Here is a 23,892-nt window from a genome sequence, read left to right as displayed (position 1 = left end):
CAAGGTGATGGTAAAGTTGTGTGAGTTGGTAGACAAACGTTCTGTGAGCAAGTAGACAAAAGTTGTTTGGCCAGGTAGACAAAAGTTGCTTGAGTAGGTAGACAAAAGTTGTGTGAGCAGGTAGACAAAAGTTGTGTGAGCAGGAAGACAAAAGTTGTGTGAGCAGGTAGACGAAAATTGTGTGAGCAGGTGGACAAAAGTTGTGTGAGCATGTAGAGAAAAGTTGTGTGGGTAGATAGAAAACGTTGTGTGAGCAGGTAGACAAAAGTTGTGTGAGCATGTAGAGAAAAGTTCTGTGACCATGTAGAGAAAAGTTTTGTTAGCAAGCAGACACAAGATGTCTAAGAAGATAGAATTGTGTTAGAAGACCAAAAAATATGAACAGTTAGATAAACGTTGTGTAAGTAGGTAGACAAAAGTTGTGTGAGTAGGTAAACAAAAGTTGTGTGAGTAGGTAAACAAAAGATGTGTGAGTAGGTAACAAAAGTTGTGTGAGTAGGTAAACAAAAGTTGTGTGAGCAGGTAGACAAAATGAGTTACTAGTTAGAGAAAAATTGTGTGAGCAGGCAGAGAAACGTTGTGTGGGTAGATAGACAAACGTTGTTTGAGAAGGTAGACACAATTTATGTTAGCAGTTAGACAAAAGTTATGTGAGCAGCTAGACAAAAGTTGTGTGAGTAGGTAGAGAAAATTGTGTGGGTAGATAGACAAACGTTGTGTGAGTAGATAAACAGAAATTTGTTAAACTTCCTCGGAATAATGCAAGCTGGGTGTCAACAGGTGCTTCAAAATACTCCAACGAAAATAAATATAAACTTTTATCTATAGAATGTGTATTATGAAATATTTTAATGTATGAAAATGAAGCAAATATTTAAACGAAAATTGTAATGTTTGATGTGTATCTCTTTTGTCTTTTGTGTTTTGACCAAAACCAGCACCCAGATGCTGATAAAGCGGTAATTAACATTTATACATTGATAACATTAGCATATCTTTTATGTCATGTAATCAGCAATGTACAACGTGACGCAAAAGTTCCTTTAAATATCACTGGAAAGGTGCATGGATTGTGTCTTACTTCACAAGCAGCAGAAAACTAACGAAAAACAAGAGATCTGCGAAGAATGGCGTTCCTCTGGGGTCTTACAGTCTTGATGCTGATGTCTTGCACAACCAGTACAGCAGACGACAAAGGTATGGAAACTCGAGGTAGTTGTGTACAATTTCAAAAACATTTTCGGAATAGTGAGTGTAGGACAGTTGTGTTAGAAATAAATTCCTTACACCGCCTTTACACCTGCGACGTGTATACAATACATGTATCGATAAAATAACTTCGCAACAAGTTAATTTTATCGGAACATAGATACGTAATTATTGCGTAGTTTGTTTTTCTAACATGTCAGATGTTGTATAAGCTGTATTAAGTATATTAAAAAAAAACTTCATTATTAGAAATCAGTTATAAAAATGATATATCATTATCTTCTAGAATACTCTGAACACATATACGTATTTATTGTGAAGTTTATTGTTCCAGACATTTGTACTATTCCTGTGGCCATTGTAAATGCAGTGTTTTATGTATTTAAAAAATCCAGCTTTTTCTTCGTCAATAGAAATCAGTTATAAAATATATCTTTGTCCTCTAGAATACTCTGAAGCCTTTTTGAAACTTCTCTACGTTTTCAACGGGAAATTTTCTGACCGACCTGTCGTTGAAGCGTACAAGAACATCAAAAAACCGAAAGTTGACGTACCAAAACTTTTGTACGTGACGGCCACACCAGTAGAGATCCCAGCACTTGCACCGGTAGGTGTTTGTTTTATATTAAATGTTTGTTATTCTGACTGGTAGTGTTCTTTACAAGTCTAAGGATTTTGGTCTTCTGCTTTTAGTTTTAAATTGTAATGCTGGAAAAGATTTTCTTGAACCGTTTCTACTGGTTATTTTTTAAGCATATAATTTAACAACTGTCTCGCTGTTCCGAACTTTTTCTTCTTCCTTGTTCTTATTTTTAGTGATTGAAAGGATTCTCTACAACACAGTTAAGTATTATGTGTCAACTAGTTATGCGCCATATGGCCCGTTGACTTTGATTTTAGCCTGATTTTCTTTAAGTATATCCTTCCATAGCCTTTGTCCAACCAAGAACAAACTACAAAGCAGCAGTTGTTTGATTTTGGAGTTTACTCTCCTAGATGGGTTGCGGTCCCCAGCCATCGGGCTCCATCTGCTTGAAAAGGGTGCGGTGATGGTGAGGGGGTATGATCGAACTGATGATTTTAGGGTTAAGAAAACAAGAGCATTACCAACCTCACAAGGCATGGAGTTTGGTCTGCTCACGTTCCTTTAACCTTGTGTGCCCTCATTGTGTGTGTGATGTGTGTTACACGAACTGTCTATTACAATTTTTATATATTCTCTTATGTCTATTATGTTAGACAATTTCAAATAAATTAATTACATTTTAAACTTAGCATGTTATTTTGGTAATTTTATAAAACTAAAAAGTTTTTTGTCTAAATCATATAGTCTTGTTTTAATCCGTTTTCAAAGTGTATAGCTTGAGACAACAAATTTTACCCAACATCTTTGAAGTTTTGTGCCTTTTTTTTGCTGATAAAAAAAACAAAACTTAAAACAAAAGCTGAATCAACAACGAAATGCCTTCATTTCCCAACCCATGGTTTCCGTTCTGAATCGAAGACATATTTTTCTCTCCTTTCTATTTTGCAGGCAGTGACATTCTTCTACGAGAAATATGTTGAAAACAATCTGTACCGCCGTTTGATTCTGGTTTTTAATGAACAAAAAGGGCAGATTTTTGCACAACCTTACAACATCACAACCCCTCCTAACGATCTGTAGGTTATATTTACTTTAAACATTCACTTTAATGATATAATCTGTAAAAGAGTTTCACTCGTGTTTAATTTGAGTTATTTATAGAACAACCGTATCGTTAAATCTAATATTTTAAAGGTATTTGTATTTAATTATACCTGATGATTCGGGTTATATGTTTTTATGAATGTATTAAATAATTTGCTAAATTCAAGTATTTAAATAACCCCACTTCTTGATGATTTAGTGCTTTTAATTTGTAGATATTTGAATGTGATTTACGGCACTTTAACCCAAACAGGTCCAAGCCTTTCACCATTGACCAAGTCAAGAAGCTGACTTCAAATGACTTGACCACAACTGACGCGTGTAGAATCCAGTTCACTCGTAAGGGAGCTAACTCATTTACAGCACTCTGGCCAGATTGTAAAGTCCTCGATAATGGGGTAAAGTTATTTGGATATAAGGTTTTAGTTTAGGAAGTAACAATCTTTAAAAGATAATATGTAATGAATATTTCCAAACAGCTAAAGTTTTGAATTGTTGTCTCTTGTTCGTAAAGAAGTGGTCAACATGTTAGCCAAGATTGAGAGCCGGATGTTAGCCCGAAACTATTTGCCCAAATCGATGTTAGCCTGCAGAAGAAAACATGAATGTAAAGTTGTAAAACTTCGTATAACAGAATCTATGTTGCAACCTTAATAGTTAAATCTTATGTCGGATTTAAAATAATAGGATAAACATGAATATAAAGTTGTAAAATTTCATACAACAAATATTATATCGCAACCGCAATAATTAACATTTATGTCGTAAAAATGTATAAAATATGCCTTAAAAATACATTTAAAGTTGTGGACTTACAGAAAACAAACGACTATCTTTATCCAGGTTTTTCCAAAGTACCATCTGACCTGGTTTTGCAACTCTCTCACGGCCATCATTAGTAGCCCTAAACATCTTGATTACACTACATCACCTGTACCTTTGACCAGAGAAGGATCAAGGTAAGACGGTCGTGTGATTAAAAACAATATTAGAGCAACAAATATTTTTTTTTATCGGTGGCACTATAGACTACATGTGGGTCAAATTAAAGGAACTAGAGAAATTCATATTATTGCCAACTATTTCCCAAACTTGTTTGGCCTACAGTCCACTTTGTTAAAAATACTTCCCCCACAAGCCTCCTAATGTTTACGGAAATCTGTTACTGATTGAATAGAGACACGGAGCGATAAATGTATGCTTTTCTTTCTTTATATCTCTATCTACTACTAATTGGTCCACATAGTGAATAAAAATAACACACGAAAGTTAAATGATTTAATCAATGCAATCAACATGAACATTTATATTATATGCACATAAGTTTATAAAATGAAAACACAAATTAAAATAGCGTGAAAACAATACTCATGAGAAAAATTGAATCTCGGGTGAAGCGATCAAAGTGTGAATAAATGGTTCGATTTTTCCAGCAGCTTTCAAATGTCGATAAGTCATTTGAAATTTATTTTTTCGTCAAATATTAGTGACTGCACTAAATCGTCGCTGCACGTTATGATAAAAAAACTTCTGTGAGAGCTCAAAATCGCATAATTTAGCAGTTGGTATTCAATTCAAGTTTAAATACTAGAAACAGGAGTCGAATTTTTCCTATAGAAAACGATGTCAATAAAAACATACATTTTTTGTGTTATAGACACTATATTGTATCCGAATTTTTATTATTATTTAAATGAAATGCTAATACACATTTGAGTGATCTACACTTTTTCTTTATCTCGCACTGATACATCGTATTTATTCTTGAATCCTTCCCTATCCCAACCCCCCTTTTTGGGGGGTACTCAACGTCCCCTTGTTAGAATACAAATTTTCTACTGTCACGGGGGGGGGGGGGGGGGGAGTGGGTATATATCGCCCAGTTTGAGAATCACATTTCTAGAATAAAAGAGAACGAACGTCTTTAATACCGATCCTTTATTTCTAAAACTCTTAAATTTTAAAGTAGGTGAATAGGTGAATTTAATTTGTGCGGCCTGACATTATGCATAGCAAAATAAAAGTAATTAACTAGGAAATTATAATTGATGATACTGTTGTTTTTATTTGCAGGTATCCTTTTCCATCGTACCTGAAGGCAGTCGAAGACAATAGTTTCTGCGAGTAATATTTATTTATGGAGGGCCTGATTGAGAATCAAGTCTTTGAGGTTTCGAAAAATTTATGTAGAGAGTTTGTAGAAGTGGTCTATTAATTTTTTAATTTAATATTTTTACAGCACACTAGAAATGACAACTACTAATCAAAAACATGTCTAGTAAAAGAAAGGTAAACCAATCTTAAATAAAAACTTGTTTGAGTTTTAATAATTCTTGAATAAGGTAAATTTCATTACCCTAAAAATAAAGAGTATTTTTTCAATAAATCTTAACATCAGTAATGTGAATTTATAATTTGCAAATAAGGATGTCAGTTATTTCTGTTGAACCTTGTTCCAATCATATTTTTCGCTTACCTGTCAATTCAGCAGTTTTGATTGATTAAAAGATTTAAAATTGTATTCTCTTTACGAGTCCTTTTTTTGGTGTGGTGCTGTTGAGAGTAAAACTGAGAACAGGCAACATCAAAGTTGTTAACAAACAGTGCACATTTTAAAGAAAAAGCGAGGTCAAATGATATATATCGTATCCTTGGCTCCAGTCTATAGGAAGTCCTTGAGTCTACCCAGCTTTGATGGGTACCTTACTCGCAATAGGAAAGTAAATGCGGCTGTGTTTTTAAAAATATTTTTAACATTTTACTGACACAACAAAGTAAATATAACAACAATAAAACGATTTCCAAAGATCATTTATTGAGACAAAGGTTTTAGACACATTTTACTTGCATGAAACTTTGTCCTCGACTTCGTTTAGGTACGGTGGGAAAGGGAACCTGTAGGAATAATTTTGTAATCAATTAATAATAATAATAATTGCTTTTTACTTTCATTTCTAACCTAAAACACACTCTCACATGCCCTAGAAACTCACACAAACATAAAACACTTACTTATCACATAGGCAAACACACACACATCGTGTCTAACAAATAACATATTCTATGGCCTAGCTTTAAACAAATTCTCAATTGTAACAAGAACAGCTTAAAACTAAAGTTGAATTATTCCTATCAATTCAAAAGTTTACAAAAGATTACTCTCGTAAAACGAATTTCGTAAACAAACACATTAAACCGGAGTGATCTCCCCTAAACTTTCTTGAATAGGGTAATATAACCGTAAGGAGGTTAAACGTATCGGTGCAATCCGCCTATAGCAAGAAATGTTTTTAATCAATTGTTTAGATACTTAATTGAAAACATTTTTAATTGAATCGAGTAGAAGAAAGAATTGCTCACCTAATGAGAGTAAACATTGTGTGCACAAATGAGCGGAAAGTGAGCACTTTTAAAGAAGTTTTAAATTTAATTTTTGAAAAATTAATAAAACATCTAATTAAGTCAAATTTTATGTCACAGTGTTTTGTCATCGAATCTTGACCTAAGTGAAAAGTTTGAAACATTCAGTCGATAGAAGTGGTATTATTTTAAGGAAATCATTAAAATAGGGTACGTATAAATTTTGGTTCCCGGAAATCGCTCAAAAGTTCATAGAAAATTAGTAATTTAATATAATATTACTATAATAATGTGAAATTTGGTCAATATAACTGAACGTAACAGAAACGGTACTCAAGTTATTAACTCATAATAGTGTCACAAGACACTCATAAACGGATAGGATGCCTCAACTAAGTTTTTCCAACTTCAGAACGTTACAATACGTCAAAATTAGTCAAAACCACGATTTAGATTTTAGCACGACTGTCATGCATCCTTTATATTCCGTGTATGAAACTGTTGGGAGGTGTACATTATCGAAAATTGCTATTAAATACATTTATTTTTCTGAGGATCTGCAAAACTCATTCGCCCTACTATTCTAGCTTAGCATTCATGTATTTAATCCTACCGTCAGCTTTCCCTGATGTTAACTTTGGGAACGGCCGAGTACTCGTCTTGATTACGATTATTTGCGATGATCAGTAATGAGTAACGAGTACAACCTGAAGGAAATTTAGTAAATGAAATTCTAAAAATGCCATTTTCTTAATAATGTTTCTAAATAATTTTTTTGCCCAAGACAAAAAAGGCAGAGGAAGTAGAGTTCATCTGTTTCAATGAACAGACTGGCAATCGGTATCCGAACTCAAAACTTTCAGAGTGGCACGCCGTCCCATAATTTTCTAAATAGGTATCAATTATTTCACCAAGGTCAAATGTTATTAGAAATACACCGCAAGCTTTACCATTAGGTTATCAATGTATTTTCTACGGACAAATTTACCACTAGATTTCTACAAAAGTTAGATTTTCGTTGTTTTGCAACTCAAGGACATAGTTAAGTTCGTTATGTTTGTTAATGTTATAGGTTAGTTAATTAATATCTTGAAGAATAGTGCTTCTTCCGATACCAAATTGACTTACATTGCTCACTGTATCTGTAGTCTCGAAACTTTTATACTGGATGTTTTAAACAACAACAGAGAAGTTAACAACAATCTCGTCGTTACGAATATTGTTCTCGTTGCCATCTCTTAGCACGCAGAGTTTGAACTTTGACCTGGCTATTAAAGAAAAATTAGTCAAAAGAGCATTCTTATTTGGAAATTAAAGATACTGTCATTAAGTTAGTGTATGAAAATATTAAATTCTTAACTTCAAAATAAAGATGTCATGCTTTTTTCCTGCTCGGACAACTTTTGTCTACCTACTCACACAACTTGTGTCTACGTGCTCACACAACTTTTGTCTACCTACTCACACAATCTATGTCTACCTACTCACACATCTTTTGTCTACCTACTCACACATCTTTTGTCTACCTACTCGCACAACTTTTGTCTACCTGACCTCATAACTAATGTCAACCTGGCCTCATATCTTTTGTCTACCTAACCCACAATTCATATTCAGCCTTGATTGTGTTTTGATATGCTTTAAAACCTTTAAAATTTCAATTTAAAATCTTGGCAGTAGACACAATTTTTTACTCTGATGTCCCAATATCCAGTTAGTTTCAGAGATTGCTATACCTCCACTATTTTCGATAAATTTACGATAAAATTTGCTAGGCAAAACGTTATTGAAATTTCTTTGAAAGTATAATTTTAAAAGGTTCTTGAAATATTATTTTAGAAACAGTTGTTATAAAACTTACCATTTGGAACCTTGCAGAGCAGGTGAAGTAGAATTAATCCGTTTCTGTGTCCTAGGTAGATAAAGGATACTTCATTCAGCATTATGCCCTGCTACCGTTATTTTCAATAGCGTTATTTGGGTACCCATTAAAGCTGGGTCGACTCAAGGACTTTCTTCATGTAATAATGTGCTCTACCATTCGTTCATTTTTTCTGAGGTAGCTGTCAACTCTGAGAGGATTTCGAGTTGAGTAGTTCAGCGTGATTGTGTTCTTCAGTCCTGTAGGTGCTACATTACTGCATCAGTTCTCTCTCCATCCTGTAGGTGTTACATTACTGCATCAGTTCTCTCTACATCCTGTAGGTGTTACATTACTGCATCAGTTCTCTCTCCATCCTGTAGGTGCTATATTACTTCGTCTGTGCTATCACAATTTGTGTAGGTGCTACATTACTTCATCAGTGGTCTCTCCATTCTGTAGGTGCTACATTACTGCGTCTGTGTTATCAAAATTTGTGTAGGTGCTACATTACTTCATCAGTGTTTCCTCTATTACTGAAGGTGCTACATTACTGTGTCGGTGGTCCCTCTATCCTGTAGGTGCTACATTACTGCGTCAGTGCTCTCTCCATCCTGTAGGTGCTACATTACAGCGTCAGTGCTCTTTCCATCCTGTAGGTGCTACATTACTGCTTCAGTGCTCTCTCCAGTTTCCCAGATGTTACAGTTACATAAGTGAGTCATTGGGTTTTCCAGCTTTGTCAATATCGCAAAAATCTTGCTAAATATGCATAGTTGATCAAGGTACATTGTGAAACAAGTGTATCTTCAATTACAATAGAATACATAAAATCTGTCCGGAATAATAAGTAGATTCAAAGTGCTGGTAAAGTTGTGTGATCAGGCAGACACAAGTTGTGTGAGCAGGTAGACAAAAGTTGTGTGAGCAGGTAGACAAAAGTTGTGTGATTAGGTAAACATATGATATTGGGGACACATATACATCAGACATGGGGAAAGGTAGACGTAAGATATCTGGGCAGGTAGACATAATATATAGGGCAGTTAGACAAAAGTTTTGCGAGCAGGTAGACAAAAGTTGTGTGAGCAGGTAGACAAAAGTTGTGTGAGCAGGTAGACAAAAGTTGTGTGAGCAAGTAGACAAAAGTTGTGTGAGTAGGTAGACAAAAGGAGTGTGAGTAGGTAAACATATAATATGGGGGACACATACATCAGACATGGGGAAAGGTAGACGTAAGATATCTGGGCAGGTAGACATACTATATAGGGGCAGTTAGACAAAAGTTTGCGAGCAGGTAGACAAAAGTTGTGTGATCTGGTAGACAAAAGTTGTGTGAACAGCTAGATAAAAGTTGTGTGAACAGCTAGACAAAAGTTGTGTGAGCAGGTAGACAAAAGTTGTGTGAACAGCTAGACAAAAGTTGTGTGAGCAGGTAGACAAAAGTTGTGTGAGCAGGTAAAAAACGGTTGCGTGAACAGGTAAACAAAAAAAAAATAGGTGAGCAGGTAGACAGAAAACTGTGGAATTCCACGAAATATTGCATGCTGGCTGTCACCATGTGCTTCAAAAGAATACTCCTACATCAGAATAATTATACATTTTATCTATGGAATGCGTATTATGAAATATCTTAATGTATGAAAATAAAGCAAATAACTAAACGAAAATTGAAATATTTAGATGTGTATCTCTTTTGTCTTTTGACTAAAACCTGCACCCAGATGCCGGTAAAGCGGTAATTAACATTTATATTGATAACATTAGCATTTTATGCAATGTAATCAGCAATGTACAACGTGTCGCATAAGTCCCTTTAAATATCACTGGGAAGGTGCATGGTTTGTGTCTTAATCCACAAGCAACAGAAAACTAACGAAAACAAGAGATCTGCGTAAAATGTCGTTCCTCTGGGGTCTTACAGTCTTGATGCTGATGTCTTGCACAACCAGTACAGCAGACGACAAAGGTATGAAAACTCGAGGTAGATGTGTAGTTACAATACGGTGTTCGCACTAGTGAGCGTCGGACAATTGTGTTAGAATTAAATTCCTTAAACCTGCGAAATGTATACAATACATGTATAGATATATAACTTCGCAACAAGTTAATTTTATCGGAACATGGATACGTACTTTTTGCGTAGTTTGTTTATCTAACATGTCACTGTTATACAAGCCGTATTATGTATATTAAAACATTTTCATCAATAGAAAGCAATTACAAAAATGATATATCAGTATCTTCTAGAATATTCGGAACATATATATATGTACTTATTATGAAGTTTACTGTCCCAGATATATGCTATTCATGTAGCTATTGAAAATTCAGTGTTTTATCTATTAAAAAATCCAACTTTTTCTTAGTCAATAGAAATCAGTTATAAAATATATGTTTGTTTTCTAGAATACTCTGAAGCCTTTTTAAAACTTCTTTACGTTTTCAACGGGAAATTTTCCGACCGTCCTGTCGTGGAAGCGTACAAGAACTACAAAAAACCAAAGATTGACGTACCGAAAAATTTGTACGTGACGGCAGCACCAGTCGAGATCCCAGCATTGGCACCGGTAGGTGTCTGTTGTATATTAAATCTTTTCGTTATTCTGACTGGTATTATTGTTTAAAAATCTAAGGGGTTTGTTCTTCTTCTTTATTTTTCTTTTAATTGTAATGTTGGAAAATGATATATTTGTAACGTTTCTACTGTTTATGTTTTAAGCAAACAATTTAATGTCTTGCTGTTCCGAACTTTTAATTCTTCCTTGTTCTTAATTCTAATGATTGAAGGGATTCTCTCCAACACTGTTAAGTATTATATTTCAACTGGCTATGCGTCTTATGGCTCGTTGACTCCGATTTCAGCCTGCTTTTCATTAAGGATGTTTCCAAAGCCTTTGTCCAACAAAAAACCCACTACAAGGCAGCAGCTGTTTGATTTTCAGTAAGGATATGATTCCATATCCAACCAAGAACAAACTACAAGGCAGCAGTTGTTTGATTTTTGAGTTGTTTCTCCTAGATATATTGCGGTCCCCAGCCATCGGGCCTCATCTGCCCGGAAAGGATGGAATAGTGGTGAGGGGGTATAATCAAACTGGTGACTTTTCGTTTAAGAGCTTTACCGACCTTACTAGGCCTGGATTTTGGTCAGCTCACGTTCCTTTAACCTTGTCTACCCTCATTGTGTGTGTGATGTGTTACACGAACTTTCTATTACAGTTTTCATACATTCCCTTATGTTTATTATCTGTTAGACAATTTCAAATACTTTCGAATAAATTAATTACATTTTAAAATTTGCTTGTTATTTTGGTAATTTTAAATAACAAAAAAATATTTTTTCCTAAAATATTTTTTCTTGTTGTAATCCGTTTTTATAGTGTATAGCTTGAGATAACAAATTTTACCCATCATCTTTGAAGTTTTGTGCCTTTTTGTCTGATAAGTGTACGTCTACCAAACAAAACTTAAAAACGAGTGCTGAATCAACAACAAAATGCCATAATTACCGACACTGATGGTTTCCGTGCTGAATCTAAGACTCATTTTTCTCTGCTTTCTGTTTTGCAGGCAGTGACATTCTTCTACGAGAAATATGTTGAAAACAGTCTGTACCGCCGTTTGATTCTGGTGTTTAAGGAACAAAACGGACAGATTTACGCACAACCTTACAACATCACATCCCCTCCTAACGATCTGTAGGTTATATTTACTTTAAACGTTTACTTTAATGATATAATCTATAAAATACATTTACTCATTATTTATTTTAGTTATTTAACAGAAAAACCATATGGTTAAATCTAATATTTTAAGAGTATCTGTATTTTATTATTCCTCATGAATCGGTTTATATGTTTGTATGTATGTATTAAATTCTTTGCTAAAGCGTGTATCTACAGTCAAGTATTTAGTCAACATCGCTTCTTGTTGATTTAGTGCTTTTAATTTGTTGATTTTTTTAACCTGATGTACGATACTTTAACCCAAATAGGTCCAAGCCTTTCACCATTGATCAAATCGAGAAGCTGACTTCAAATGACTTGACCACAACAGACGCGTGTAGAATCCAGTTCACTCATAAGGGGGGCAACTCATTCACAGCACTCTGGCCAGATTGTAAAGTCAAGGACAAAGGGGTAAAATTAGTTTGTTATTGTGTTAATTTAGGGAATCACAATCGTTAAAAGATAATATGTAATGAACATTTCCAAACTGCTTAAGTTTAGCATTGTTGTCTCTTGGCCATAAAGAAGTGGTCAACATGCCAAAATTGAGAGCCGGATGTTAGCCCGAAGTCTATTTGCCCAAATGGACGTTAGGCCGCATAAGAAAACTGCCCGTGTCTCTCGGGGATTTGTTTCATTAGGGCACATAACGATCCGAGAAATTGTCACATTTGGGCAAACGTCCTTTCGAATAATTGTTGCATTTGATTGAACGTATATTTGAGCAAAGGGCCTTATGTCAATTGTCAATTCGGCAAGCGTCTTTCGGGCATTTTCCGAAGACAAATAAAGCAACTGAAATAAGTTGAACGCAGCAAATCATTACCTGGAAGAAGGCATTATGAAAGGTAATTTGGTACAACAATATGGAGGCTAAATAATATGGTTAATGCGATTTTATATGGGTACAAACTAAAAAGAGAAAAGAAGACATACACTTTTTATAATATGATTGTACAAACATGAATGTCAACTTCATGTAATATAATTTATGTTGCAACCTTAATAGTTAAATGTTATGTTGGATTTAAAATAATGGGATAAACATGAATATAAAGTTGTAAAATTTCATACAACAAATATCACAACCGCAATAATTAACATTTATGTCGTAAAAATGTATAAAATATGCCAAAAATACATATAAATTTATGGACTTACAGAAAACAAACGACTATCTTTATCCAGGTTTTTCCAAAGTACCAGCTGACTTGGTCTTGCAACTCTCTGATGGCCGTCATTAGTAGCCCTAAACATCTTGATTACACTACATCACCTGTAGCTTTGATCAGGGAAGGACCAAGGTAAGACGGTCGTTTCACGGGGGGGGGGGGGGGGATTGGATATATATCGCCCAGTTTGAGAATCACATTTCTGTAATAAAAGAGAATGTACGTCTTTAATATCGATCCTTTATTTCTAAAACTCTTAAATTTTAAAATAGGTGAATAGGTGAATTTAATTTGGGCGGCCTGACATTATGCATAGCTAAATAAAAGTAATTAACAAGGAAATTATAATTGATGATTCTGTTGTTTCTATTTGCAGGTATCCTTTTCCATCGTACCTGAAGGCAGTCGAAGACAATAGTTCCTGCGAGTAATATTTATTTATGGAGGGTCTGATTGAGAAACAAGTCTTGGAGGTTTCGAAAAAAATGATGTAGAGAGTTTGTAGGTCTATTAATTTTTGAATTTAATATTTTTACAGCACACGAATTTAACACTAGAAATGACAACTACTAATCAAAAACATGTCTAGTAAAATTAATGTAAACCATGTCAACTAAAATCGTGTGTGAGTTTTAATAATTTGTGAATAAGTTTAATTTAATTACCGTAAAAATGAAGAGTAATTTTCAATAAATTTTAACATCAGTAATTTACATTTTATAATTAGCAAATAAGTATGTCAGTTATTTTTGTCACCACCGACTCTGTTGAACTTTGTTCCCCTCATTTATGTTTTGCTTACTTGTCAATTAAACAAATATGATTGATTAAAAGATTAAAAATTTTATTCTCTATACGAGTTATTTTTTGTGTGGTGCTGCTGAGATCAAAACTGTTGACAGGCAACATCAAGTTTGTTAACCAACAGTGCATTTTTTAAGACATGGCCATGTCGAATTTTATAGCACGGATCCTGGGCTACAGTTCATACTACGTCCCTGAGTCAACCCAGCCCTGATGAGTACCCGACTCACGATAGAAAAGGAAATGCGGTTGTGCTTTTAAAAAAAAAATAGCAATTTACTGACACAACAAAGTAAATATAAAAAAAAATATAACGATTATAGAGAAATATCATTTATTTAGACGACGGTTTTATTCACATTTCACTCGCATGAAACCTTGTTCTCGACTTCCTTTAATAATAATAAATGCTTCTTACTTCCATTTCTAATTCAAAACACACACTCACATGCACAGGAATTCACACAAACATAAAACACTTACTTATCACATAGGCACACACACACATCGGGTCTAACAAATAACAAATTCCATGGCCTAGTTTTATACCTATTCTTCATTGTAACAAGAATTGCTTAAGTTGAATTATTCCTATAAATTTCAAACTTTAGAAAAGATTACTCTCGTAAAACGAATTTCGTAAACAAACACATTAAACCGGAGTGATCTTCCCTAAACTTTCTCGGCAGTAAGGAGGTTAATAGTATCAGTGCTTGAAAGAAAATTTTTTTTTCATTTTTTAAATACTAAATTGAAAAAAAAATTGAATCGATAAGAGCAAAGTATTGCTCACCAAATGAACGTGCACAAATTAGCGGAAAATGAGTATTTTAAGAAGTTTTAATTAACTTTTTAAAATTGAATAAAACATCTGATTAAGTCAAATTTTATGTCACAGTGCATTGTCATCATATAATATGAAATTTGGTCAACATAACCGAAATGGTGTGCAAGTTATTAGAGACACACACACAAATGAACAGGATGCATTAACTAAGTTTTTTTCAAGCTTCAAAAAGTTACAATACGTCACAATTATTCAAAATAATTATTTAGATTTTTGCACGACAGAAGGAATTTTTTTAAATGAAATTCTAATATGGCAATTTTCTAAATAATTTTTCTAAATAATATTTCTAATTTTTTCTTCTAAAAATTATTTATTCGCCCAAGAGACCTGAGGCAGATGAAGTAGTTTTAATGAGCTCGGTTTGGTCAGCATTTTATTTCCTAATGTGAGTGAGGTACCCAACAGTGCTGGATAGACTCAGGGTTGTCCTACAGACTCGAGCCCGGGATCTGAACTCGAGACTTTTGGAGTAGCACGCCATCCCATAATTTTCTAAATACGTATCAATTATTTCACCAAGGCCAAACCATTAGTTTCTTAATTATTTTTAAAAGCTCGTTCTTATTTTTTACGGAAAAATTTACTACTCAATTTCTACAAAACGTAGATATTCGTTGCTCTGCAACTTAAGGTCATAGACAAGTTGATCATGTTTGTTAATGTCCTAGGTAAGTTGGTCGTGTTTGGTAAGGTCCTAATTATGTTGGTTATGTTTGTTAAGTTCATGTTTGTTAATGTCCTAGGTAAGTTGGCCGTGTTTGGTAAGGTCCTTGTTATGTTGGTTATGTTTGTTAAGGTCATGTTTGTTAATGTCCTAGGTAAGTTGGTCGTGTTTGGTAAGGTCCTAGGTATGTTTTTTATGTTTGTTAAGGTCATGTTTGTTAATGTCCTAGGTAAGTTGGTCGTGTTTGGTAAGGTCCTAATTATGTTGGTTGTGTTTGCTAAGGTCATGTTTGTTAATGTCCTAGGTAAGTTGGTCGTGTTTGGTAAGGTCCTAATTATGTTGGTTATGTTTGTTAAGTTCATGTTTGTTAATGTCCTAGGTAAGTTGGCCGTGTTTGGTAAGGTCCTTGTTATGTTGGTTATGTTTGTTAAGGTCATGTTTGTTAATGTCCTAGGTAAGTTGGTCGTGTTTGGTAAGGTCCTAGGTATGTTTTTTATGTTTGTTAAGGTCATGTTTGTTAATGTCCTAGGTAAGTTGGTCGTGTTTGGTAAGGTCCTAGTTATGTCGATTATGTTTGCTAAGGTCATGTTTGTTAATGTACTAGGTAAGTTGGTCGTGTTTGGTAAGGTCATAATTATGTTGGTAATGTTTGTTAAGATCATGTTTGTTAATGTCCTAGGTAAGTTGGTCGTGTTTGGTAAGGTACTAGGAAAGTTGATTAATATCGTGAAGAATAGTGAATCTTCTGGCACCAGGTTGACTGACATTGTTCACTGCACCTAATGCCTCTAATTTTTTATACTGGTTATGTTTTAAACAACGACTGAGAAGTTAACAACAATCTCGTCGGGACGAACTTTGTCCTCGTTGCCATCTCTTAACACGCAGATTTTGAACTTTGACCTGGCTATTTAAAAAAATGTGTCCAAAGAGCATTCCTATTCGGAAATTAAAGATACTGTCATTAAGTTAGTGTGTAAAAATATTAAATTCTTTTTTTGCTCATTGTCGTGAAGTTGTGAAAAAAAACCTTAATTAAAGTTTAATTTGTAACTTTATTCGTCGTTGTTAACTGATCATCTCGAGGATACTTCAAAAACAAACATCAACAGCCCAACAAACTTTTTTACTATCACGATCTCACTTAAACTCTTTTGTCTACCAACCCACACAACTTTTGTCTACCTGCCAAAACAACTTTTGTCTACCTGCCCCTACAGGGTTTGTCTACCTGCCAAAACAACTTTTGTCTACCTGCCCCTACAGGGTTTGTCTACCTGCCAAAACAACTTTTGTCTACCTGCCCCTACAGGATTTGTCTACCTGCCCCTACAGGATTTGTCTACCTGCCCCTACAGGGTTTGTCTACCTGCCCCTACAGGGTTTGTCTACCAGCCAAAATAACTTTTGTTTACTTGCTAACACAAATGTTGTCTACCTGCTCACACAACTTTTATCTACCTGCTCACACAACTTTGTCTACATGCTCACACAACTTTTGTCTACCTGCTCACACAACTTTTGTCTACCTGCTCACACAACCTTTGTCTACCTGCTCACACAACTTTGTCTACCTGCTCATACAACCTTTGTCTACCTGCCCCCATATCTTATGTCTACCTTTCCCCATTTCTGATTATACGTGTCCCCCATATCTAATGTTCACCTTATATCTTAATTCACACCTATCAGCCATGATTGAGTTTTGGTATGTTTTAAAACACTCTAAATTTCAATTTAAAATCTTGGCAGTAGACACTATCTTTTAACCTGATGTCACAATGTCCATTTAGTTTTAGGGAGTGCTAGGCTTATACCTCCACTATTTACGATTAATTTACGATAAAATTTGCTTCTCGCCAAAACGTTATCAAAATTTCTATAAAAGTATATTATTAGAAGGTTCGGGAAATATTATTTAGAAATGGTTATTATAAAAGTTACCATTTGAAACGTTGCGGAGCAGGTGAAGTAGAATCAATCCGTATCTGTGTCCTCGGTATATAAAGGATAGTGTAATCAGCATTATGCCCTGCTACTATTACTTTCAAAAGCGTTAGGTAGGTACCCATTTGAGCTGGGTGGACTCATGGACTTCCCACGGATTCAAACCCGAAATCCGTTTTGGAGATTTATTAGTGTGAGGTAGCTGTCAATGGGAGATGACTACAAGTTTATCATTTTAGTGCCAATGTTTTTTTCCGCCCTGTAGGTGCTATATTACTGCATTACTCTCTCTGTTAAAAAACTTCGTCAGAATTATCTCTATCATTTGAGTTACATTACTTGGTCAGTGGTATATTTCGCTCCTTGTGGATGTTACATAACTTCGTCAAAACAATCTCTATCATTTGAGTCACATTACTTGGTCAGTGGTCTCACTGTTAGTCTGAGCGATGCATTACTGCGTCAGTTCTCTCTCAATCCCAATATGTTCCAAATTGTTGTGATAGTGGTCGCTCGATCCCAGTAAGTGCTACATTACTGCGCCATTTGTGTCTCCATTACAGCAGGTGCTACATTACTGTGCCAGTGGTCTCTCCATCACTATCTGCGCTATATTTCTGCGCCATTCGTATCTACATCCCTGTAAGTGCTACATTACTACGTCAGTAGTCTCGTCTGCTCCACAGATGTTACAGTTACATAACTGAGTCATTGGGTTTACCTGCATTGTCACAATTGCTTAAGGCTTGTTAACTATGCATACATGGTTAATCAAAGTTCATTGTAAAACAGCTGGCAAGTGTATATTCAATTACGATACAATACATAAAACATGTCTGGAATAATGAGTAGATTCAAGGTGATGGTAAAGTTGTGTGAGCAGGTAGACAAAAATTAGGTTAGCAGGTAGACAAAAGTTGTGTGAGCAATTAGACAAAAGTTGTGTGAGCAGGTAGACAAAAGTTGTGTGAGCAGGTAGACAAAAGTTGTGTGAGCAGGTAGACAAAAATTAGGTTAGCAGGTAGACAAAAGTTGTGTGAGCAATTAGACAAAAGTTGTGTGAGCAGGTAGACAAAAGTTGTGTGAGCAGGTAGACAAAAGTTGTGTGAGCAGGTAGACAAAAGTTGTGTGTGCAGATAGACAGAAGTTGTGTGAGTAGGTAGACAAAAATTGTTTGATTAGGTAGACAAATTTTATGTGAGCAGGTAGACACAAGTTGTGTAAGTAGGTAGAAAAAGGATGTGTGATAAGGTAGACAAAATTTGTGTAAGCAGGTACATAAAAATTAGGTGAGCAGGTAGACAAAAGTTGTGTAAGCAGGTAGACAAAAGTTGTGTGAGCAGGTAGACAAAAGTTGTGCTAGTATGTCTATAAAAGCAGTGTGGGTAGGTAGACAAAAGTTGTTTAAGCAGGTAGACAAAAGTTGTGTGAACAGGTTTACAATCCAATTTCAAAATACTCCCACTTGAGAATAAATATACATTTTTATCTTTAGAATATCTATTATGAAATATATTAATATATACAATCATGCAAAAAAATCAAACGAAAATTGTAATGTTTAAAAATGTGTGAGCAGGTAGACAAAAGTTGTGTGAGCAGGCAGACAAAAGTTGTGTGAGCAGGCAGACATTAATTGTGAGAGCAGGTAGACAAATGTTATGTTAGCAGGTAGACAACGGTTGTGTAAGCAGGTAGACAAAAGTTGTTTAAGCAGGTAGACAAAATTTGTGTGAACAGGTTTACAAACCAATTTCAAAATACTCCCACATGAGAATATACATTTTTATCTTTAGAATATCTATTATGAAATATATTAATATATAAAATCATGCACACAATCAAACCAAAATTGTAATGTTTAAAAATGTATCTCTTGTCTTTTGTCCAAAACCAGCAAGTAACGCGGGTATTAACATTTTTACATTGATTACATTAGCATATCTTTTATGTAATGTAATTAGCAATGTACAACGTGACGCATTAGTTCCTTTAAATATCACTGGAAAGGTGCATGGATTGTGTCTTACTTCACAAGCAGCAGAAAACTAACGAAAAACAAGAGATCTGTGAAGAATGGCGTTCCTCTGGGGTCTTACAGTCTTGATGCTGATGTCTTGCACAACCAGTACAGCAGACGACAAAGGTATGAAGGTAGTTGTGTAGTTACATATGGTGTTCGCACTAGTCAGTGCAGACAGTCGTGTCAGAAATAAGTTCCTTACACCGCGATTACACCTGCGACATGTATACAATACATGTATCGATAAAATAACTTCGCAACATGTTAATTTATCGGACCATGAATAGGTACTAATTGTGAAATTTATTGTTACAGACATATATAATATTTATTTTGTCATTTTAAATGCAGCATTATAATCATATTTTAAAAAATCCAACCTTTTCTTCGTCAATAGAAATCGGTTATAAAATATATCTTTCTTTTCTAGAATACTCTGAAGCCTTTTTGAAACTTCTCTACGTTTTCAACGGGAAATTTTCTGATGGTCCTGTCGTGGAAGCTTACAAGAACGTCAAAAAACCAAAAGTTGACGTACCGAAACTTTTGTACGTGACGGCCACACCAGTAGAGATCCCAGCACTTGCACCGGTAGGTTGTCTGTTGTATATTAAATCTTTGTTATTCCGACTGGTAGTGTTCTTTGCAACTCTAAGGGTTTTGATCTTCTGCTTTTAGTTCTAAATTGTAATGCTGAAAAGGATTTCTTTGAACCGTTTCTACTTGTTATGTTTTAAGCACAGAATTTAATGTCTCGCTGTTCCGAACTTTTTCTTCTTCCTCGTTCTTAACTCTAGTGATTTAAAGGATTTTCTAAAACACAGTTAAGTATTATGTGTCAACTAGTTATGCGCCATATGGCCCGTTGACTTTGATTTTAGCCTGATTTTCTTTAAGTATATCCTTCCATAGCCTTTGTCCAACCAAGAACAAACTACAAAGCAGCAGTTGTTTGATTTTGGAGTTTACTCTCCTAGATGGGTTGCGGTCCCCAGCTATCGGGCTTCATCTGCCCGTAAAGGGTGGGGTGGTGTGTGTTTGTGGGAGGGGGTGGGGCAGGGAAGGAGGTAAGATTAAACTTGGTTCAGAAACCTAGAGCTTTACCGACCTTACCAGGCGTGGAGTGTGGTCTAATACACATTTCATATATTCCCTTATGTTTATTATCTGTTAGACAATTTCAAATAAATTAATTACATTATTAAGATTTGCATGATATTTTGTTAATTTTATTAAACAAAAAATATTATTTTTCTAAAATATTTTGTCTTTTTTTAATCCGTCTTCATAATGTACAGATTGAGGAAACACATTTTACCCATTATCTTTGAAGTTTTCTCCTTTTTTGCTGATAAATGTACGTCTACCAAACAAAACTTAAAAACAAGTGCTGAATCAACAACAAAATGCCCTGATTTCACAAAGCCATGGTTTCCGTTCTGAACCGAAGACACGCATTTCTCTTCTTTCTGTTTTGCAGGCAGTGACATTCTACTACGAGAAATATGTTGAAAACAGTCTGTACCGCCGTTTGATTCTGGTTTTCAAAGAAGAAAACGGACAGATTTTCGCACAACCTTACAACATCACTTCCCCTCCTAACGATCTGTAGGTCATATTTATTTTTAAACATTTACTTTAATGATATAATCTGTAAAATATATTTACTCATTATTTATTTTAGTTATTTAACAGAAAAACTATATGGTTAAATCTAATATTTTAAAGGTATCTGTATTTAATTATTCCTCATGAATCGGTCTATGTTTTTATGTATGTATTAAATTCTTTTCTTAAGCGTGTATCTACTGTCAAGTATTTAGTTAACCCCTCTTCTTGATGATTTAGTGCTATTAATTTGTTGATTTTTTAATCTAAAATACGGCACTTTAACCTAAACAGGTCCAAGCCTTTCACCATTGACCAAGTCAAGAAGCTGACTTCAAATGACTTGACCACAACAGACGCTTGTAAAATCCAGTTCACTCGTAAGGGAGCCAACTCATTCACAGCACTCTGGCCAGATTGTAAAGTCCAGGATAATGGGGTAAAATTATTTTTGGTTATGGTTTTAATTTAGGAAATATCAATCTTTAAAAAATAATATGTAATGACTATTTCCACACCGGTAAAGTTTCTCATTGTTGACTTTTCGCCGTAAAGAAATTGTCAATATGTTAGACAAAATTGAGAGCCGGATGTTAGCCCGAAGACTATTTGCCCAAATGGACGTTAGGCTGAATAAGAAAACTGCCCGTGTCTATCGGGCATTTGTTTCATTAGGGCACATAACGATCCGAGAAATTGTCACATTTGGGCAAACGTCCATTCGGATAATTGTCGCATTTGATTTAACGTATATTTGAGCAAAGGGCCTTAGATCAATTGTTCATTCGGCAAGTGTGTTTAGGGCATAGACAACCTTAAAAGTAAAGCAACTAACATATGGTGAACGCAGCGAAACATTACCTGGAAGAAGGCATTATGAAAGGTGATTTGGTACAATAATATGGAGGCTAAACTATGTGGTTAATGCGATTTCATAAACTAAACAAGAAAAGACGACGTACACTTTTATACCAAAAAGATACATTTAAAGTTGTGGACTTACAGATAACAAACGACTATCTTTATCCAGGTTTTTCCAAAGTACCATCTGACCTGGTCTTGCGACTCTCTGATGGCAATCATTAGTAGCCCTAAGCATCTTGATTACACTACATCACCTGTAGCTTTGATCAGGGAAGCACCAAGGTAAGACGGTGATTACAAAAATGAGCAACAAAAATGGTATCGGTGGCACTATAGACTATATATATGTGGGTCAAATTACAAGAACTACAGAAATTCATATTATTGCCTACCGTCCTCTTTAAAAAAAAAAAAACCACTTCATCCACAAGCCTCATAATGTTTACCGAAATCTGTTACTGATTAAATAGAGACACGGAGCGATAAATGCATGTTTTTCTTTCTGTATGTCTCTATCTACTACTAATTGGTCCACAGTGAATAAAAATAACGTATTGGAGCTAAATGATTTATTTAATACAATCAACGTCAACATTTATATTACATGCAAATAAGTTTATAAAATGAAAATACAAATAATTAAAATAGCGTGAAAACAGTATCCAGAAGAAAATAAAATCTCGGGTGAAGCAATCAAAGTGTGAATAAATGGTTTGATTTTGTCAACGGCATTTGAATGAAGATAAGTCGTTTGAAATATTTTTTTCGTCAAACATTAGTGACTGCACTAAATCTTCGCTGCACTACATGATGAAGCGAACGCAATCAAAGAACTTCTGTAAGAGATCATAATCTCATAATTTAGCATTTGGTATTCAATTTAGGTTTGAATACTAGAAACATGAGTCGAATACATACCATAGAATACGATGTCAATGAAAACATACATTTTTTCGCTAATCAACACTATATTGTATCCGAATTTTCTTTTTATTATTTAAATAAAATATTAGCACACATGTGCGTTATCTACACTTTTCCTTTATCTCGTAAGGAAACAATGAATTTATTCTTGAATCATTCACTACCCCCCTCCCCTTTTTTTTGGGGGGGGGGGGGAGGGGGTACTCAACGCCCCATTGTTTGAATACAAATCTTCTACCGCATCCCTCATATAAAACATTCGGTCAGGGGGGAACGGGTTGTTATATCGCCCAGTTTGAGAATCACAGTTCTGGAATAAAAGAGAGTAAACGTCTTTAATATCGATCCTTTTTTTCTAAATATCTTAAATTTTAAAATAGGTAAATTTATTTTGACCGGCCTGACAGTATGCTATTGAAAAATAAGAGTGGACGAGTGGTACTGTACTAATTAACTAGGTAGTTATGATTGATTATACTGTTTTTTTACAGGTATCCTTTTCCATCGTATCTGAAGGCAGTGGAAGACAATAGTTTCTGCCAGTAATATTTATTTACTGAGGACCTGATTGAGAAAACAGTCTTGGAGGTTTCGAAAAAATGATGTTGTGGAGAGTTTGTAGAAGTGGTGTATTAATTCTTAATTTTAATGTTTCAACTCACTAATTTAACACTAGAAATGACAACTATTTATCAAAAATATGTCTAGTAAAATTAAGGTAAACCATTCTTAAATAAAAACTTGTTTGAGTTTTAATAATTCTTGAATAAGGTTAATTTCATTACCCTAAAAAATAAAGAGTATTTTTTCAATAAATCTTAACATCAGTAATGTGAATTTGTAATTAGCAAATACGGATGTCAGTTATTTTTGTCTCTACCGACTCTGTTGAACCTTGTTCCACTCATTTACTTTTCGTTTACCTGTCAATTCCACAGTTTTGATTGAATAAAAGATTCAAAATTGTATTCTCTTTACGAGTCATTTTTGGTGTGGTGCTGTTGAGAGTAAAACTGAGAACAGGCAACATCAAAGTGGTTAACCAACACTACCCATTTAAAAAAAAAATAACGGCGATGTTAAATATTAGAGATCGTATTTTTGGTTCCAGTTTATAGGGCGTCCATGAGTCTACCAAGCTTTGATGGGTACATGACTCACGATAGGAAAGTAAATGCAGCTGTG

General features: G+C 34.6%; 2 protein-coding genes across 2 annotated transcripts; both read left to right on the top strand.

The window, feature by feature from the left end:
- Positions 1–1,087: 1,087 nt before the first annotated feature.
- Positions 1,088–5,051, top strand: LOC131954275 (uncharacterized). Its single transcript, XM_059317854.1, has 6 exons — positions 1,088–1,197; positions 1,656–1,816; positions 2,744–2,871; positions 3,153–3,297; positions 3,743–3,858; positions 4,973–5,051. The coding sequence occupies exons 1-6, from the start codon at positions 1,128–1,130 to the stop codon at positions 5,025–5,027; spliced, it is 675 nt and encodes a 224-aa protein (XP_059173837.1). The 5' UTR covers positions 1,088–1,127; the 3' UTR covers positions 5,028–5,051.
- A 14,264-nt stretch (positions 5,052–19,315) lies between these two features.
- LOC131954273 (uncharacterized) lies at positions 19,316–23,634 on the top strand. Its single transcript, XM_059317853.1, has 6 exons — positions 19,316–19,434; positions 19,742–19,902; positions 20,792–20,919; positions 21,214–21,358; positions 21,950–22,065; positions 23,199–23,634. The coding sequence occupies exons 1-6, from the start codon at positions 19,365–19,367 to the stop codon at positions 23,251–23,253; spliced, it is 675 nt and encodes a 224-aa protein (XP_059173836.1). The 5' UTR covers positions 19,316–19,364; the 3' UTR covers positions 23,254–23,634.
- Positions 23,635–23,892: the final 258 nt, after the last annotated feature.

This window comes from Physella acuta, unplaced genomic scaffold (assembly GCF_028476545.2).
Source record: "Physella acuta isolate Inbredline_101_S28 unplaced genomic scaffold, ASM2847654v3 ptg000988l, whole genome shotgun sequence".
NCBI lineage: Eukaryota > Metazoa > Mollusca > Gastropoda > Physidae > Physella > Physella acuta.
The sequence above is the reverse complement of the archived record's forward strand: the minus strand, read 5'-3'. Positions and strand labels throughout refer to the sequence as shown.

Excerpts from the sequence above, each read along its gene's own strand:
- LOC131954273 (XM_059317853.1), top strand. The coding sequence starts at position 19,365 with ATGGCGTTCCTCTGGGGTCTTACAGTCTTGATGCTGATGTCTTGCACA. Across the intron at positions 19,435-19,741 it reads CAGTACAGCAGACGACAAAG|AATACTCTGAAGCCTTTTTG; the intron begins GTATGAAGGTAG and ends TTTCTTTTCTAG. Across the intron at positions 20,920-21,213 it reads ACTTCCCCTCCTAACGATCT|GTCCAAGCCTTTCACCATTG; the intron begins GTAGGTCATATT and ends TAACCTAAACAG.
- LOC131954275 (XM_059317854.1), top strand. The coding sequence starts at position 1,128 with ATGGCGTTCCTCTGGGGTCTTACAGTCTTGATGCTGATGTCTTGCACA. Across the intron at positions 1,198-1,655 it reads CAGTACAGCAGACGACAAAG|AATACTCTGAAGCCTTTTTG; the intron begins GTATGGAAACTC and ends TTTGTCCTCTAG. Across the intron at positions 3,298-3,742 it reads GTAAAGTCCTCGATAATGGG|GTTTTTCCAAAGTACCATCT; the intron begins GTAAAGTTATTT and ends ATCTTTATCCAG.